This window comes from Amyelois transitella, chromosome 9, assembly GCF_032362555.1.
Source record: "Amyelois transitella isolate CPQ chromosome 9, ilAmyTran1.1, whole genome shotgun sequence".
NCBI lineage: Eukaryota > Metazoa > Arthropoda > Insecta > Lepidoptera > Pyralidae > Amyelois > Amyelois transitella.
In genome coordinates, this window is record NC_083512.1 from 7,964,880 (window position 1) to 7,983,760 (window position 18,881).

General features: G+C 34.6%; 1 protein-coding gene across 1 annotated transcript; it reads left to right on the forward strand.

Moving 5' to 3' along the window:
* Positions 1-10,184: 10,184 nt before the first annotated feature.
* LOC132902104 (uncharacterized) lies at positions 10,185-12,176 on the forward strand. The gene is made up of 2 exons (XM_060945929.1): positions 10,185-10,389; positions 10,829-12,176. Exons 1-2 carry the CDS (start codon positions 10,185-10,187, stop codon positions 11,737-11,739), a joined length of 1,116 nt encoding a protein of 371 aa, XP_060801912.1. The 3' UTR covers positions 11,740-12,176.
* The last annotated feature ends 6,705 nt before the right edge of the window (positions 12,177-18,881 follow it).

Genomic DNA, 18,881 nt, shown 5'->3' on the forward strand with positions numbered 1-18,881 from the left:
TTGTTGCTAAAATTGTTACTAGTTAATAGTAATAATTTTGTGGCTTGTGACGGTAATTTGTTTTCTATAGATATTTAATTTTATTGACTTGTAAACGTGTATATCTCGAGCTGTAAAAAAAGATCCCACCATTTCGAGATTTATTCAGAACATACAAAGATAAATATTAAATTGTTACTTATTTTAGAAGCCATTCAGTTCGATTTTATATTTTTGCATTTAATTAGAAATGTAAACAAAGGAATGATGGAATATTAATATCAATATTTTTTTAGAAATATCCTTCAAGTACAGACATTGGTCACATTACTTTTTATTGTATGTATAGAATACATAAATAAATATATACGGGACAAATTACACAGATTGAGTTAGCCTCGAAGTAAGTTTGAAAATTGTGTTACGAGATGCTAACTCAATGATACTATATTTTGTAATAAATACTTATATAGACAAACATCCAAGACCCAGGCCAGTCGGAGAAAGTTCGTTTCTCATCATGCCCTGACCGGGATTCGAACCCGGGACCACCGGAGTCACAGACAAGCGACGACAAAATTACCGCTGCGCCACAGAGGCCGAGAGAATATGAAGATATTTAATTTTTGAAAATGTATTGATATTGTACGATTTTTTAATTTTACTTACACTTTGCATCTCTTCATTTCATAACTGATGAACTTAATAAACATCGACCTTATCAATATTATAACAGATTGAGGAGTATCAATATCATAGGACTTGGCGTTTGGTAACATATTGAATCTATTGCGACCTATGAGTCGAAAACTGTTCTTTGAAGATCGTTCGATCGACGAATAGTTCGACGACATTATTTTTCGTCCTTCAACAGAACTTCGCAGTAAGACTGCAACTGTGCGTCGAACCGGCGAAGAACAGTTTCAAACTTGCCACCTTTTAAATAAACCATCGCCTGATACGTTTTCAAACCTACCAAAAAGTTCAATCCCGTTTTCTTTCTCCCAAGAAAAAACCTAGGTCTGAAACTTATGGTTTAGTGTGTTGTTTCGAAAGGCCCGAGCACATTTTACCCGTCGAAAACAGCGTAGTATGAAACCGTGACATAAAATGAAGACGTAGGCCCGAGCTCCAACTGCGCTGATTCAGATCTGCGTTTGGTGTGCACGGGCCAAAAATATCGGATGACCATGTTCTCTTTGTCTTACATCTAATTCTAATACTCATAATAAATTACATAGGCCATTCTAAATTGAGTTGACCTATGTAAAAAGGCATAAAGTCGGACAAGGTATTAACAGAAGGGTAAGCAGATGCTTCCTATATAATATAAAATCCTTTTTTTTTTGGGTTTTCCAGGTTAAGTCAAATGTGGTAGCAATATATTGTGTCCATTTAATATATTTTGTCAGTAATTGATTATCGATTGGTAATGTTTACTGACTTATTAGGTATTAGCTTATACTGCAACTCGTTATCATTGTCGGCCAGTCTAGTTGGTTTATGAAGATATTATTATGAAGGAATAAATGAAAAAAAAAGAAAAGTAAATAAATTATATAAATATAATAAAATTTTTGGAAAAAAATCCCTAAACATTAATATTACCTGTGCAAAGCTCAACAAAAATTCATGAAAAATTTTCTTTCCATTTTGTAAAACATACAATCACGTCTTTATCACTTACGGGGCAGATAGAGCTAACAGACCAGATTAATGGCCACGCTTTGCTTTTTGTGTTCAAAAATATTTCGTGTTGCAAGAATCTACATAACATGTTTAAGCTTTAAATCCTTTCTATTCAAATTTCAGCATTTAATATTTACAACATATTTCCGAATGAAGCAGAAAAGAAGGTACAAAGAATTATTCCAATATTATATATTTATTTTAATTACCATTTACCATCCATCATAATATGTTCCCTAAAACAATAGTGCTGTTTGCAGTATTCAGATGTGCACGTTTCAAATGCACGAAACAAATACAATGGTAGAGTAACAAATCATTATTTACCTTGCAGATATCGGTATGAGCACAAATACGTACCTACCTCAAATACCTAGGCAGGTATACGTATTTTAGATATGCAGCACAAATTGCACAAATTGAGATCTAAATGACATTTAATAGGACACTGATGCAAAATGCTAATAATTTTTTATTTATTTATAGGTCATTTCAACATCACTCTAATATCGTCTTTTCTTTTGGTTTCACAACATTGGTTGACGTAAAATAAATTACTTAAAATAAGTTTACTGCCGCTTCCAAAGCGTCAGTGCAGAAGAAGCGGTAACAAACTGCACTGTATCATTTTCCTTAATAACGTCAACTTCACAATTATCCAAACTTAGAATAGAAATGTGGACGACTTGTTTGTAATTTTATATAAATTTAAGTACAGAGTGTACTGAATTTTGATTTAGGTTAAAATCTAACTACAAATCTTTACGAGGTTCCTGCACCAATTGATTGACATCAACGCTTAAATTTGCTATGTAGTGTTTCTCATGTGGTCTAGGGGTGATCCCTTAAAAACGGAATTTAAAAAATTCTCGCGCAAACGTAAATTAACGGGATTTTTCACTTTAATTTGGTGTACTCTATTGTTTAAATAAATTAGCGGCTCAGACAGTGTTGAGAATGATGCGAGTTAGATGAAATAAAATGATTGTATGTGTTATACACAGCCTGGGGGAAGACCTGCCCTTAGTGGCGGTCGGGTTCAAAACTTAGCTTCTGCTTAGAAGCAAACACCACATAATTTAACATTTCTGTAATTAGTTCACATCTAGGGTTACATTGTGTCGCGTCGTATGTTCAGTCAGAGTAAGTATTTATCTTTTAAAATTTTTAAGAGTCCTATTTTGTCGGCCAATTTGTTTAAATGATTATAAATTTTAATTATATTTGCCATAGTATTTCTTCAATAAGTATGTGTCTTTTTTAACAAAGTAAAATTATAGTGAAACATACGAGTAGCTATCCGTTTTTGCTTGATATTGTATAAGTTGTATACGGATTCGATTGAACAGCCTTTCAAAGGCCAGTACCCGGCCATTGGAACTGATACGCGGATCTTTTCCCAAGTTAAGCATTAGTGGATTCAGCTAAGCAAATATAGACGTCATAACTTAGCCTCAACGCCGCTCCTTGATCGCAAATGGACAAAAAATACTGGACGATATACTAATAAAACGTTTTAGAGCAATATGGTTAGTATGTCTCTATTGGAAACAATTGTAAGAGAAGTCTTTTTTATGTCCAAGCGCTAGAGTCACGAAAACCTAAATTGTTATAATGAAAACACTTATTTAGACTCAAATCTTAAATTCTCATAAACACACCTTAAATTATTTGCATCCATATTAATTTGTTTACTCTCCAACCATTTACCGTGTGTTTCGGGTCGTTTCGTGAGCCATCTCATAAAATGTAGCCCCAAGATTACGCCAACCAAGAATAATGATATACTAATGTTTCAGTAAGTACGTATTTCCAGTGTTTTCAAATGAACTGTAGATTTTTGACTCACAGTTCCACCTACTTTGTCCCACTGATATTTCTGGTTTCACTAATCTTTAACCTTAGGGTTCGTCGTCAGTCATAGGCATAATTAAAAGCTTGTGATTCCCACTACGAGTACTACTACTTGGTGGGGTCATACTTATGTATAATTTAGTGTTTATAAAAATATTAATATTTAACTGAAAATCAGCTGTACTATAATATGGAATTTTAAGTAAGGTTTATGAAAAATCATATTTCCTCGATTTCTTTTGAAAGTCGCTGGAGGTACAGAAATTTTTTTAATGAAAAAACATAAGATTGTGTAAACTTGACATTTGCATTTGACGGGTCTATTCCTGTAGGGTAACAATTCTTACCTATAGGGTAAAAGTATTGAGGGTATAACCAAGCTTTTCCCCTTTCATTTTATATCCCTTTTTGCCTATTTACCCTACTTGCTATTTTTTATTTTAGAATATCTTTAGAACAAACCTTTAAATAATTACACACACTTATACAAGTTATATTTTGGTCGGACTGAGCCAATACTCAAAAGACACGAATCCGCGGTTAGTTAGATGAAAGTAAGATAAAGTGAAAAGCCTAAGAGAACAAACCCAAATAAAAATATATATTTAAATTAGCAAAGGGTTATTCAAAACATTTAAATCACTCATGTTAAGCTTCATTTCATAGAGTTTGAAGGTTTTGTTATTAATTTCCGTATTGTTGTAAAGTTACAAGTAATTAAGCAAGTTGTGAAATATTTTCACCAGCGGCGCGTCAATAATTCTTAATATAAATATAATACAAGTCAGCTCTGCGAGGCCAGCATGGCATGCATGACGCCATTTTATCGCGCGATAAACTTGCCGAAAACTAATACAAAAAAGAATAGGACCACTCCATCCCTTTCCCATGGATGTCGTAAAAGGCGAGTACGAGGAGAGGCTCATAAACTTGGGATTCTTTTTTTAGGCGATAGGTTAGCAACCTGTCACTATTTGAATCTCAATTCTAGGTATTATTCAGCCAAATAACTGAATGTAGCCTATCAGTCTTTTCAAGACTGTTGGCTCTGTTTATACCCTGCAAGGGATATAGACGTGACTATATGTATGTATGAAATAAATTATATAGATAGAAAATGAAAATCATATTTCAATAATATCAAATACATTTACAAATAGATCTATTATATTTCTTTCAGCTTGTATAAAATAATTATTTAAAATAATGCGCATAACGCATGTAACAATATTTTTGTTTGTTTGTAAACTTTTAATTGCACATAAAAAGAAATATAAGAAATTACATAGAAGTAATTGGATTTAGAAGAATATGTACAATGGCGGACTTATCCTAATTGGGATTTCATCCAGTCAACCAAATTTTTTTTACTATTGCTTAAGTTAATAATTTAATTTCTAGTCGTTATAAAAATGATTGATTTCTATCTGATATTGTATTGTGCTAAGTTTGGAAGAATAGGTACGCGTATAAATAGCATGTGTAAGATTTCATCGCACATAATGGATTGAAGGCCGAAGTTACTCGTCAGCTTCCAAGTAACTGCATCAATCATCAATATTACATGGCAAGGTATAGCTGCAGTGCACCACCTCTAATATTATTACTATGAGTAATTCAGACAAGACGTACATCAAGTACCTATTTATCTCTTGTTGACGGAGCCAATATTCACATATTTAAGAAATAGGTAGAAACTATGTTCCACATTGTTTTCTTTTGTATTTATGATCACTATAGTGACCCCATGTATGTTTTCTGTGTAAATGTAAAAAAAAAAAACTCGAACGTCATATCTGTGACAGGTTGCTAAAGATCTCCAAAAATGAAAAATGTCTAGTTCATAAGCCCGTTTTAGGCCTGCCGGAACAGCATAATAATTCTGTATTATTTATTAATATAATATTCAAAGAAGATCAAAAAAGAAAATTAAATTTAAAGTAACAAACATACAATCACGTCTTTATCCCTTACGGGGTTGACAGAGCTATCAACTCCTGAGTCTGAAAGGCCACGTTCGGCTGTATGGCTTAATGATTAAATTGAGATTAAAAAAGATACAGGTTGCAAGCCCATCGCCTATAAGAAGAATCCCGAATTTATTAGTCTATATCAAAATCTATGGAAGAGAGATATAGAAATTCTATTAAGTGCCCGAAAACACACGGCGCCATTAATAATATTTTTATCATTATGTTTGATAAAAAGAGTGTTTTTATTTTTACTGTGCACACTAATTATTTGGTTGAGATAAAGCGTGAAGAGATACTAAACACACAAATTTTCGCATTCTTAATACTAAAGTTGGGAATGATAGTTTTAAAACATGAACCTATTCTAATCTCGTCTCTAAATACACTCCCACTTCCCGCCTTCTTGTAAACTCTATTAAATCCGACAAGGAAACGTTCTCTGCTTTCTCGAGTAAAACTTCCAGGTCCCACAATTGCTGTGTCAAACTTGTGAGATGTTTGTATTTATATCACGATCGCTATTTAAACTTGGTTGTCTCAAAATAAAACAGGAACAATTTGGAAATCGCTTTAAATAACCATAATGTCATTAAAGCGCCCTAAAATCTTACCCATTTACAGAAGACCCTCTTAATATTCATTAAAACTTTTGATGAACGCGGTTTAATCTATACATTTGAAAACAGCCCTCGTTTTAACATAGTTCACTTATTTTGCGGAAAATATATTTAATTCTTACGTTTGTTCGTCATTTATAATTATTTTATACAATCATACAAATACTTCGAATATTCGAAATATTAATTGAACTAAAATGACGGCAGTCCATTCTAGTGTGTTGTCGCCAATTCCAAGCAAATATTTTTTAACAAATAATAAATTTCGTCTTCTTTGAAAATATTAACTATCTAGCTATCATTCATTGTTCAAGAGAAACAGCCTGGTGGTCAGACAGACAAAATGGGAACAAAGTTAAATTAATCCTAAGTCCCGTTTTTCATTTTGGGTATGAAACTCTAAAAGTGAATAACGCATAAAATATCATAACTTTTTTGGACCCAATGAATCATTGCTCCTTGAATCCATATTTTACGACGAGTAATATCTAAGATGCTATATATTTTGGATCGGTAACCGGCTATAAAAGTTTTTCAACTTCAAGACGATATCATCCATCTTGAAGGATACTACGAAGTCGATTTTCTTGCAAATATTTACAAAGACATTGCAAGTGCAATATTACTTTTCAACTTTTTAACTCATATGTAGGTATGTATATATGTTCACGACAACTAAGTGAAATTGAAAACGTTAATCCGTTGGGAATAACCAGACTAAAATAACGTAAAATATAATCTCTAGACATATTTTACAGCTAAGGAGATTTTTTAATAATAATTAAAAAAATGTCACTGTAAAATTTATTAAAAATACTTAGTTCCATTTTTGTATAAAAACAGATCTACTCCTTATATAAAAATCGTAGCATAAAATCTTCGTTACAGTGCAGCTACACTTTTTCGTAGCTTCACCGTAGCGCTTCGTAGAGCTAGCGTAGTTGAGGTCGTAGAAGTTAGCCAAGGTTTCCAAACCATTTTTTTTTATTTTTCTCCTGATTTAAACTGTAATTCATGTCGATCACTTAATAATTTCGAAGGCCTTTGTGCCGCAGCGGTAGTGCGCTTGTCTGTGATACGGTAGGTCCCGGATTCAAACCCGGCGAAGGCATAATGAGGAAAGAACTGATAGTTATAATTTCGTAATACAACTTACTTCGAGGCTAACTCAATCTGTTGAATTTGACCCGTATATATTTTTTATTCATTTTCATTACAATAAAGATTTTCAATATAAGTGGAAATACTATACTGAAAAAATTATCAATTTTCTTACAGAGTGATTATTAAAATGGTAGAGGTGAATAAATTATTTTAAGTTAAAAATTGGCTTTTGAACGGGGTTTGATTTCAAATTTTCAGGAACCATTTGACATCTGTTAAACAATAATTAGCCAACGTCTAGTTTTAGTAATTAAATCTATGAGCCTGCTCCTTGAGTCAAGATTTTTTTGCCCAGCTTTTTAAGGTCCCCATGAAGGCCATCTGAGCTGTCCGCAGTTTTGTTTAGACGTCCAGTTAGCAATCAACCAATGTAAGTGAAACCTTATTGGCTTTGTTGATTTGGTGCGAGAACGCAGTTATAGAAAAATGTCTACTAATCCAATAGTGTGTTGTAATTGACCCTTTCATAAACTTTATGAAGATTAATTTTGGATTAAGCTTCAAGGGTAGACCTTGTTCGTAACTTAATATGATATCCATATTACATTGAAGACGTTCGGGTAAAATTCGGATCAAGAGTGCCCTAAATCTGAAGATTCGCCTGCCTACCACTCCCGGAGTAAGGGTGTGACTTCATGTGGTGTGATGTCATGAGTATAAAGCTATAGAGGAATATAAACTATTACACAAAATTTCTCAAGTTTGTACTATATAACATGATATTCCCACAAGGTTTGACAGTAAAAATGAATGGGCTTCATTTGAACTAACATCCAACAAGACTTCCTTAGACCTGATCTTTCTTACCAAGTCTTCTTATCAAGTCGTATAGACTCCCATTCCTTATAAAAAAAAAACAACGATAAAGGTCGCCGGCTAAGCCTAGTGTAAAACTAAAAAGGGTTTTTAAGATTCTCAGTCGATGTAACGCGGTGACTTGCGGGACCTTACGGGACGCATATTGTACGCATTCGTAATGGAACCTTTTCTGCAACCTTTCACAACTCACTCAATAGGCAGCGGTTATGTTGCCCTTTTCCAACGACAAGTCACTAAGGGTTGTGGATAGTACAGTCAGTAAAAGAAATTGGTCTCCAGACCTTTGGGGAATATATTCACGTCTTTATCACTTGAGGGGTAGACAAAGCCACCAGTCTTGAAAAGACTGAAAGGCCAGAATTAGTGACAGGTTGCGAGCCCATCGCCTACATGAAGGATCCCAAGTTTATTAGCGTTTCCCTTAATCGTCTTTTACAATATCCATACGAAAGATATGTAGAGGTCCTACTCTAAAGGGCTTCATATTATAATGTACATATTCTTTCTGGTAAATAGATTCCTTCTAATTAATTCAAATTATTTCAACATAGATTCGTAAACATTATCCAGCCCGCAAGACAGTGATAGTTTTTCGCGCGATATAAATAGCTACGCGCGTGCCTTGCTACGGAGGCTAAGGTAATATAAGTAAGGTTTCACTCATATCCTCACCTCTCTGGCAAGGGCTGAAGTCCGCTTATGACCACGATCTTGGAATGAGTAAGTCAAATTTTACCCGAAGCGACTTACGTCTAACCTTGCAAGGCAACTTAAACCATATAGGATAGGAACATGATTTCTTAACTCGGATATTCCACTCGAAAACCTACTATGGAAACGCACTCTAATTTTTTAATATAGATAATGGTGTTTTTAGTAGTCAGTCAGTTCACAGAATAGATTTCAATTAGGATTAGAAACATCGTCATGACATAGGAACAAAGTACCGTTTCCTGGAATATACGTTTTATGCACTAGAACTTAGCCGAGGTAAAGAGTAGTGGGCATTACACAAATCGTTACTAAAGAAATAAAATCATTTTCGAGAACCCGAGTAAAGATATATTTATATTATTTATATATACCTACAAGCTGTGCCCGCAACTTCGTCCGCGTGGAATAGTTATTTTGGGCATTATTGAAGCCCTCAAGGGTGAATAATTTTCCCCGTATTTTTCACATTTTCCATTATTTATTTGCTTCTTATAGTTGCAGCTTGATTTTATATATGAAAAAAAAATGAAAAAAGATTTATTTTTTTCCACAACATACCAATATACAAAATTAAATTTATATTGGGAGGTGGACTGGAGCCTAAACTAGGTTAGACCTGTATTTCAGGCCTCCAGGTTACCCACCCGTGGCTATAGCCTAAAGCCTACCTCTATTCAACGCAAAAAGAATTTTTCAATTCGAACCAGTAGTTCCTGGGATTAGCGCGTTCAAACAAAAAAAAACAAACTCTTCAGCTTTATAATATTAGTATTAGTATAGATAAATATAATAATTAATTATTTATAGCTTTTTATATCGATTAAAAAATGACGAAGTTCCATACAAATTGCACCCACTATTTCATCCACTTGGGATAGAATTTCAGGATAAAAAGTAACCTCTATTCTTTCTAATCCAGGTTAATAACTATATCTGTGCCGAATTTCGTTCAGATCCGTTTAGTAGATTTTGCGTGATGCGCGTATAAACATACAGACAGACAGAAAGACAAAAATTCAAAAAAAATGTTTTGGCTTCTATTGACCCTAAAAAGACCAATATCTTCAATGTACAGACAAAGTTCAGTTACAGTTTTATTATATGTATGGATTGGATTTGCGATAAGGTTTTTAATATTATGCTCGTGTTTCGTCCTCAAGATTAGCAAGATTATGGTTTGTTTACACATGTAGTTACACATGACATGTGCCGCCACAGCAGTGAATATTTGAGGTAGTCAAAAAAAAAAAAATATATTGAACAAAATGTGGGTAGGACGCGCTATTCGCTTGGCTGCCAACTTCTTATTTCATACTCATTCACATTCAGTGCTCCGCCACAGCACGTCGCGCTTTTTATAAATTATTTCTTAATTATGTCTTCTCGAAAACGTTTCAATATTGATTCTGTCGAATTGAAAAAATTACTTAAAAAAGTAAAAAATTTAGAAAAGAAAGTCAATGATCGTAAACGTCGTCGGATAATTGAAGAAAGTTCTTCATCATGTTCATCGTCATCAGAATTGGCGGTTTCTTCACCAGCTCGGAGCCGTGCGCAGTCACCGGAAAACCTAGAAGGTACCTAGGATTAAACTTTATTGTGCTTAAAATAGCTTCCCCTGTGTTTGCGGTATAACAAATAAATCAGAGTTATACCTACACACCAACAGTAATTGCTTGACCTGCTGTTAGAAGCTATGCATTACTGGGTTTGCGATATAACAACTTATCTGAGTTATATCTACCCACAAGACAGTAATGTTTCTTAATTCCACGCTGCTATTCAAGGACCTGCGTCGGGAATCCTTCATCTGTAGGATATCGCATTACTGGGTTTTTCGGTATAACAAATAACAGAGTTATATCTACCCACTATATAGTAATGCCTTCTATTGCACATGCGGTTTTTTTACCGTTCATTTCGGGTTTACAACATTGTTGTTACCCAAGTACCCACTTGCAATAATGCAACGTGTAATTAACGGCAGTAGCATTTAACGGCATAAAATTAATTTTTCAGGCGGAATCCAGCAAGTTCCCGTTGATGTCCATGACATCCCACGGCTTCACAGCCGTTCACCCAGCCCATGTAGGGGTAATCTCGTCGCCGAAAAAGAGATGTTACCGTTGACCTGTCCTCCTACTGCTAATACGGAGATTCTCGATGAGAATCTTATAGAACTAGATAGTTCTATTTTGGAAATTCTTGGAGAAGATCCCACGGCAGCTACCACATATGGTAAAGATATTCAAAAAGACCTGGCCGTTCGACTTGAGCATATCGCAACACAAGGGTTATCAAAGGAAACCCGCAAGGAGTTGCTCGAAAAATTCCTCATACCGAGTAATTGTACTCTTATTGATGCACCAGCCATTAATCCTGAAATAAAGGGCGCTATACCTATAGTAGTTGCAAAAAGAACTAAAGCTATGGAATACAAACAAAAACAATTAGCTGGTGCTATTGCGGGTCTCAGTATAATCATAACTCAATTAATTAACAAGAAAGATTCTAACTCGGAAATACTAAAAAATTTAATGGATGTTTGTCGGTTACTGTGTGACTGTCAACACAATGATTCTGTTACAAGGAAGGGATTTATTCTGAGCACTCTTAAGAAAGATATGAAAGAACAAATAGAAAATACTAAAATAGATAAGTTTTTATTCGGTAATGACTTGGCCGAAACTTTAAAAGCCGCTAAGGCTATAAATAAATCTAGTGCTGAACTTAAGCCAGTTCCTGTCAAGCAACCTACAAGAAAAGCAGCTAATTTCTCTTCAAAAAACGTGAAAGCACCCCCGAATCGTCGGGGGACTACATCAACATCACAAAGACCCCAGGAGACTGCGCCGGAGCGGCGGACGAAGCTTCAGCGCGCCAGCTCGTCGAGGACATCGCAGCGAGCGTCGAGACACAACCACCGCTAAATTCGGTAAAATATGCCGGTAGACTTTCTCATTTCTACTGCCAATGGAAATGTTTGACCAACGATCCTACCGTCTTATCATGGATAAAAGGTTATGAAATACCTTTCATTGAACCACCAGTTCAGACAGTGTTGTATCAACGAACGACATTGCCTTCTAGTACTGAGAAAAAATATTTCGCAAAAGCCGTTCATAACCTTTTATCTATTGGAGCAATATCTACATGTGAACCCTGCGAAGGTCAATTTATTTCAAAGGTATTTTTAATACCAAAACCAAATGGAAAAATGAGATTTATACTAAACCTTAAACAACTTAATAAATATATTAAAACTTGTCACTTCAAATTAGAAGATTTAAGGACAGCTGTAAAACTTATCTCGAAAGATTGTTTTATGAGTACAGTTGACATAAAAGATGCCTATTTTTTTATAAAAATCCATCAAAATTCGAGAAAGTACCTTCGATTTTCCTTAAACAATCAACTGTACGAGTTCAACGTTTTGCCTTTTGACCTTAACACTGCTCCATTTGTTTTTACAAAAATTATGAAACCCATTGTTAAACTCCTTAGACAATGCGGGTACATTTCAATTATTTATTTAGATGATATTTTTTTAATTGGAGATACCTATGAATCTTGTTTAGAAAATGTATCAAAAACTATAAAACTTTTAACCTCACTAGGTTGGGTAATAAACGAAGAGAAAAGTGTTCTTAAACCAAGTACATCAAGTAGATTTTTGGGGTTTATATTAGACTCTAAGCAAATGGAAATTAGTATACCTTCAGAAAAAATAAATAGAATTAAAAAAGAACTAGAAAAATTCATTAAATTAAATCGTTGTAAGATAAGAGACTTCGCTAGCTTACTAGGTTTGCTGGTATCTGCCTGTCCTGCTGTCGAGTATAGCTGGCTTTACACAAAAGAGTTTGAAAGATGCAAATTCTTAAATTTACAACCTGATACAGATTACGATAAATATATGACCTTACCAAAATCATTAAATAAGGATTTTACTTGGTGGCTTAGAGCTATTAGGCACCCAAAATGTAAAATCAAGGACGAGGTCTTCGAATTAGAGATTTTTACGGATGCCTCAACTACAGGGTGGGGTGCCGCATGTGGTAAAAATACTGCCAGCGGCCCTTGGAGCGCAGATGAACAAAATAGACACATTAACTATTTAGAGACCTTAGCCGCATTCCTTGGCCTTAAGACCTTTGCAAAATATTGTTATGATGTTCAAATTCTTTTAAGGATTGATAATACAACCGCTATTTCGTATATAAATCGAATGGGTGGAATTCAATTCCCTCATCTTACGCAAATCACAAAGGAATTATGGCAATGGTGTGAAATGCGACAAATCCATGTTTATGCATCATACATCAATTCCTCAGCTAATAACATTGCTGATGCGGAATCTAGAAAACCGCATCCTGATATAGAATGGGAACTCGCAGATTGGGCTTTTCTTCAAATAGTTGATAGTTGGGGACTCCCAGAAGTTGATATTTTTGCAAGCAGAATTAATGCTAAATGCAATAAATATATTTCTTGGCATAGAGACCCAGACGCAGTATTTGTCAACGCTTTTACAATATCTTGGTCAAATATATTTTTTTATGGATTTCCTCCATTTGCCATAATTCTTAAAACTCTTCGTAAAATTATATGTGATAAGGCCAAAGGAATCTTAATTGTTCCTCATTGGCCCACACAACCGTGGTTTCCATTATTTAGGAGCCTTCTTCAAACTGAACCAGTAATATTCAGATGTGGTGATAATTTAATTTTATCTCATTCCAGCCCTCGCAACATGCATCACCAGATTACCCTGGTTGCAGGGCTATTATCCGGTCAGCGCTTCTAGGAAGAAATATTCCTGCTCCTACCATCAAAATAATGATAGCTTCACTTTCGTCAAATTCAATTAAACAATATAATACCTATATTAAAAAATGGTATTTATATTGCATGAAAAATAACTTAGATATTTACCATGCTGATATCTCGAATATCCTTAAATTCCTTACTGATTTATATGAATTAGGTGCACAATATAGCACGCTCAATAGCTGCAGATCAGCGCTAAAATTAATTTTTGGAGAAAATATCTGCGGCGATGATAGCATCCGTCGTTTCTTTAGAGGAATATTTAAATTGCGTCCTCCTCAACCCAAGTACAATCTTACTTGGGATACTTCACAAGTTTTAGACCATTTATCCACTTGGTACCCGAATGAGTCTTTGTCATTAGAGAAAATTTCTAAAAAATTAATAACTATACTTGCCCTAATCACGGCTCATAGGGCACAAACTTTGTCGAAAATTTATATTCACAATATCGATATGCGTAATAGTGAAATTTTGGTTAAAATACCCGATTTTATTAAAACTTCTCGCCCTGGCGTACTACAACCAGTATTAGTCATACCATATTTTTTAGATAGACTAGAAATTTGCCCAGCTAAAACACTTTGTTCTTATATAGAAATAACAAAGGACTTACGTGGGAATATTCAAAATTTATTTATAAGTCTGAAAAGACCATACAAACCTGTTACCTCGCAAACGTTATGCAGGTGGATAAAAGACGCACTTAAAAGTAGTGGCATTGACGTATCTTTGTTCACGGCACACAGCACTAGGCATGCTGCTACTTCTAAGGCCATGAAACTCGGAATAAATTTAGATTTAATAAGAAAGACCGCAGGTTGGAGTGGAACCTCAAATACGTTTATAAAATTTTATAATCGTTCTATCAGAGATAATATGAGTAATGATCAATTTGCTAAGAGCATTGTAAGAAATTCTTTAAATAATAGTTAAATTTATGAAAGAGTACCCACATTGATTGTTGTACTTACATTAAATGTTACTCTTTATTTAATTGTTACACTTACTGTTTTCTCTAAAAAATTATAATAAAAGCCTTCATTTTGCAGTTTAGTTTATTTTATAAACATTCATTACATGTATCATAGATATATCTGTGATATGTGGATGTTCACGCTTCTTCTCTCAACGTCTACATGTGTAAACAAACCATAATCTTGCTAATCTTGAGGACGAAACACGAGCATAATTAATGATTAAACGAACTTACCTAGTGAAGTTCTATCATAATTATGCGAAGTGTTTCGTCCGAAGAGATTAGCAACCCACCCAACCCATATCCCCAAAGAATCGTGAAACATCCATGCTCCATACCTGAACTAAATGAGTATGAAATAAGAAGTTGGCAGCCAAGCGAATAGCGCGTCCTACCCACATTTTGTTCAATATATTTTTTTTTTTTTGACTACCTCAAATATTCACTGCTGTGGCGGCACATGTCATGTGTAACTACATGTGTAAACAAACCATAATCTTGCTAATCTCTTCGGACGAAACACTTCGCATAATTATGATAGAACTTCACTAGGTAAGTTCGTTTAATCATTAATTATATATACCTACCAACAATCTGCTGGTTTTTTATAATAACGAACTAGTCACAAAGAAATTGGTTTACTTATATTATCTGAATACTACTGCTTACTATACACATCAAATTCTGGTTAATATTTCTCATAGGCAAAGGCCACGTCAAAAGGTCCCCCTATTCAAATGTTATCGACCCGTAATCCACACTCCTGTTTATCCAAGTATATCAATTCCAGGTACGGGAAATTTGAACCCCGGTCTTTATTTGCCTCGGAAAGGGAGGACAATCGATTTTCGATAAAAGTGACTGAGTAAAAATCTCTACACTGAATGATAAATTGTTATCCTTTTTTTCTTATATATTTTTTTTATTTTTCAACAAAATATATAATTTGATGTAACCAAAATCTGTTTTTTCGTCGTATGGCCATCGAAGATGGCGTCATAGAGGCATCATGAAAAAGCATATGCAAAATATTTAATAAAAAGCTTCTTAATGGCCTTAAATACGAGTATTTTGTTTAGTACGAATCTTTCGCTTTGTCTAATAAATACTTCCAATATCAGCTATTAATAATGGAATAATTTATAAAATTTCCTAAGAAAATTTTATGAGTCTATTTCTAAAATTTAATCAAAAGAAAGTAAATATCGACCTTGTAAGGGATATAAATGGAGCTGGAAGTTTTATAAGTAAACTGTAGATAATTTAGAAGTCGGTAAGTTTCCATCGCGGCTGTGGGTTGCCTGTGCAAATATCGGCTCAGGTAACAAATGACGTCTGGTTTTAAGTATGAATCCTACTCAAATAATATGAAGGTTATGTATGTTGGAGTACTTCGTGTGAGGATATATTTATTTAAGGTTTATTCGGAGAACCATTACTACGAGAATATAACAAAACCGGGTCCCGGTAAAATAAATATCCTCATTAAATCTTATTTAAAAAGCATTTTTTTCTTTACTTATGTTTAGAAAAATCTACAAATCATTTATATTTTTCTTATAATAAGTGTATTAATTTTTTTAGCTTTATTTATACAATAGTGCTATTTCGGGGTGGGCATTCTTTCGGCATTCTTATCAGGAATCCAATTTAGGGCGTGGGTAGCATCTTTATGTACGACAAGCGTTCGTTAATTTGTTTCTATTTGTTGTTTTGGTACTTGATTTTCTTTCATGCAGTGTCGCACTTCTGAAATATCGTTAGATTACTAATATGTTTAACATTGTATGCTTTTGTTGTTTTGGAAAAAGTACAGGGAAGTCAAATGATTCAGTTTTTAGTCATTAAAGCGTCCCTCATCTCTAATTTATCGTTATTTACCTCATCTATAATTATAATATATATTTATATTTACAAATTAAAAGTAAAATTTTCTTTGTTGCAGATACAAACAATAAAGGATAACAATGTAACGTATGATATCAAAATGCTTAACTCCAGCGAGTCTTCCGTTCACCACGACTCGAACAGCCAACCGTGTATCACGCACGACTGCATCGAAAATGCCTCCGACATCTTCAACGAGTCATACAACTACAGCTGGCATCAAGCCTTGGCTTGCGCCTTTGAGGCCGCACCGGACGATTTCCTCGCCTCACCCTTGTTTCAAATGTGCGTGTATTTTATGTATAGTACAGTGTTCATTGTGGCCCTACTCGGCAATGGCTTAGTGTGTTTCGTAGTGCATTCCACCCCTCGAATGAAGACCGTGACCAACTTCTTCATAGTGAATTTAGCTGTAGGGGATATTTTCATGTCGTTGTTCTGTATACCGTTTTCTTTTGTGTCAATGCTCGTGCTTAGGTATTGGCCTTTTGGCGCGGTGATGTGTAAAGTTGTGAACTATTCGCAAGCGGTGTCAGTATTTGTGAGTGCGTATACTTTGTTGGCTATATCTATAGATAGGTATATGGCTATAATGTGGCCTTTGAAGCCGAGGCTGGGGCGAGCCGCTGCGAAGATGGTGGTGGCGGCTGTGTGGCTCGGCGCGCTGGCGACGGCGGCGCCGATCCCCATTGTCTCCCAGCTGCAAAGACCATCGCCATGGCACGAAGCATGTGAAGTGTGAGTATTACATTGCAAATTAGAATAAAAATAAACACATTAATCTTGCTCCAAAGAAAGTTTTCTTCCTAAATGATCCTCATCAAAATCTAAGGAATAGCAGAAAAAGTTATTTTTACCGCGTTATGTCACCGCGGAATAAACTCTACAAATTTCTATATTAAAGTTAATTAATTAAATAGTTGGCAAATAAATGAATATGAATATGTGTTCCACATGAAAACTTGATTGAATATTAACTATTCCTGTTAATATTATTTTTCTTTCTATCGTGCAATACTACCCCAAAAAATATCACATGTACTATAAATAAACGTAATCACATACATTATGTTAATTTATTCTCACGGGTTAGGCGAATAAACGTAGACTGTTATATCTAGGCTCTTTAAGCTCCTTTACTAAATATATTTATGTGCTTACAAGTGAATCCTAGTATTAATTCCAGCCTTTATATTTTGCTTACATTGGTTTAAGAAAGCATTTATAATACTTGGTTTCTCAAAAATCATTGCATTGTTGGTAAAATTTTAGTAATGCCTAAGTTTCTAAACACGTAGCGTTTTAAACGAAAACTATTTGGAAGTTACACAGAATGAAACTTAATCCAAGTATTTGGCCCCCACGTGCCTAGAAGACTTTATCGATGAAATGAGGTAGGTATGATTCTGAAATCATATCGCCCACATGAACCAAGATCTTATTTATTCTCACTTAGGCTATCACAAGTTAACAAAGTAAAATTATATTTAGTATTTCTACATTTGAAGTGCTAAGTTGCGGAGGTCAGACGAAAGTCGGTCCGAGAAAAACCTGACTTACCCACTTTACTGATTGACCCAAGCTTCCTCTTCAAAAAAGTAATACTACAACCGGGATTAACGCCAGGAGGAAGTAAAAGATGATGATTAGGCGACGAGGAAACCCAAATATGCTATAGACGAGTCCAATAGTAAATTCACCGGTGCTTTTCCAATCATGATAGTCGAATTAGTCTGTCGTATTAAGCTAGAATAATTTGAATCTCTTCCACTTAATTGGCAGCTTAATTGCTTCTTATTTCTTGCGCCTTGGCTGGAATAATTGACGACAGGCGTCTTGTATTTATTTTTAAAAGGACTGTTGATGAATGATAATATTTACCATAACATCAGGTTAGCATAAAAAATTTGGCTTAACGTGGGCGGAGATGCGGGCACTACTCTAGTTTTATTAATATAAAATAAATCGAAAATTGAATAGGTAAATAAATAAATATATACGGGACAAATTACACAGATTGAGTTAGCCTCGAAGTAAGTTCGAGACTTGTGTTACGAGATGCTAACTCAACGATACTATATTTTATAATAAATACTTATATAAATAAACATCCAAGACCCAGGACAATCAGAAAAAGTTCTTTTCTCATCATGCCCAGGCCGGGATTCGAACCCGGGACCTCCGGTGACACAGTCAAGCGTACTACCGCTGCGCCGCAGAGGCCGTAAGTAGGAACCTACTTGAGAGAATTTCCTTTTTAAATAGCCACTTTTATAACGTCCTGTCCCGTCCATGTATTGAAATCGCCGGGATACCGCACGGCATAATTAAATAAGTGCACATTTGCAAAATTTTATATTATTGAAATGCTAAATA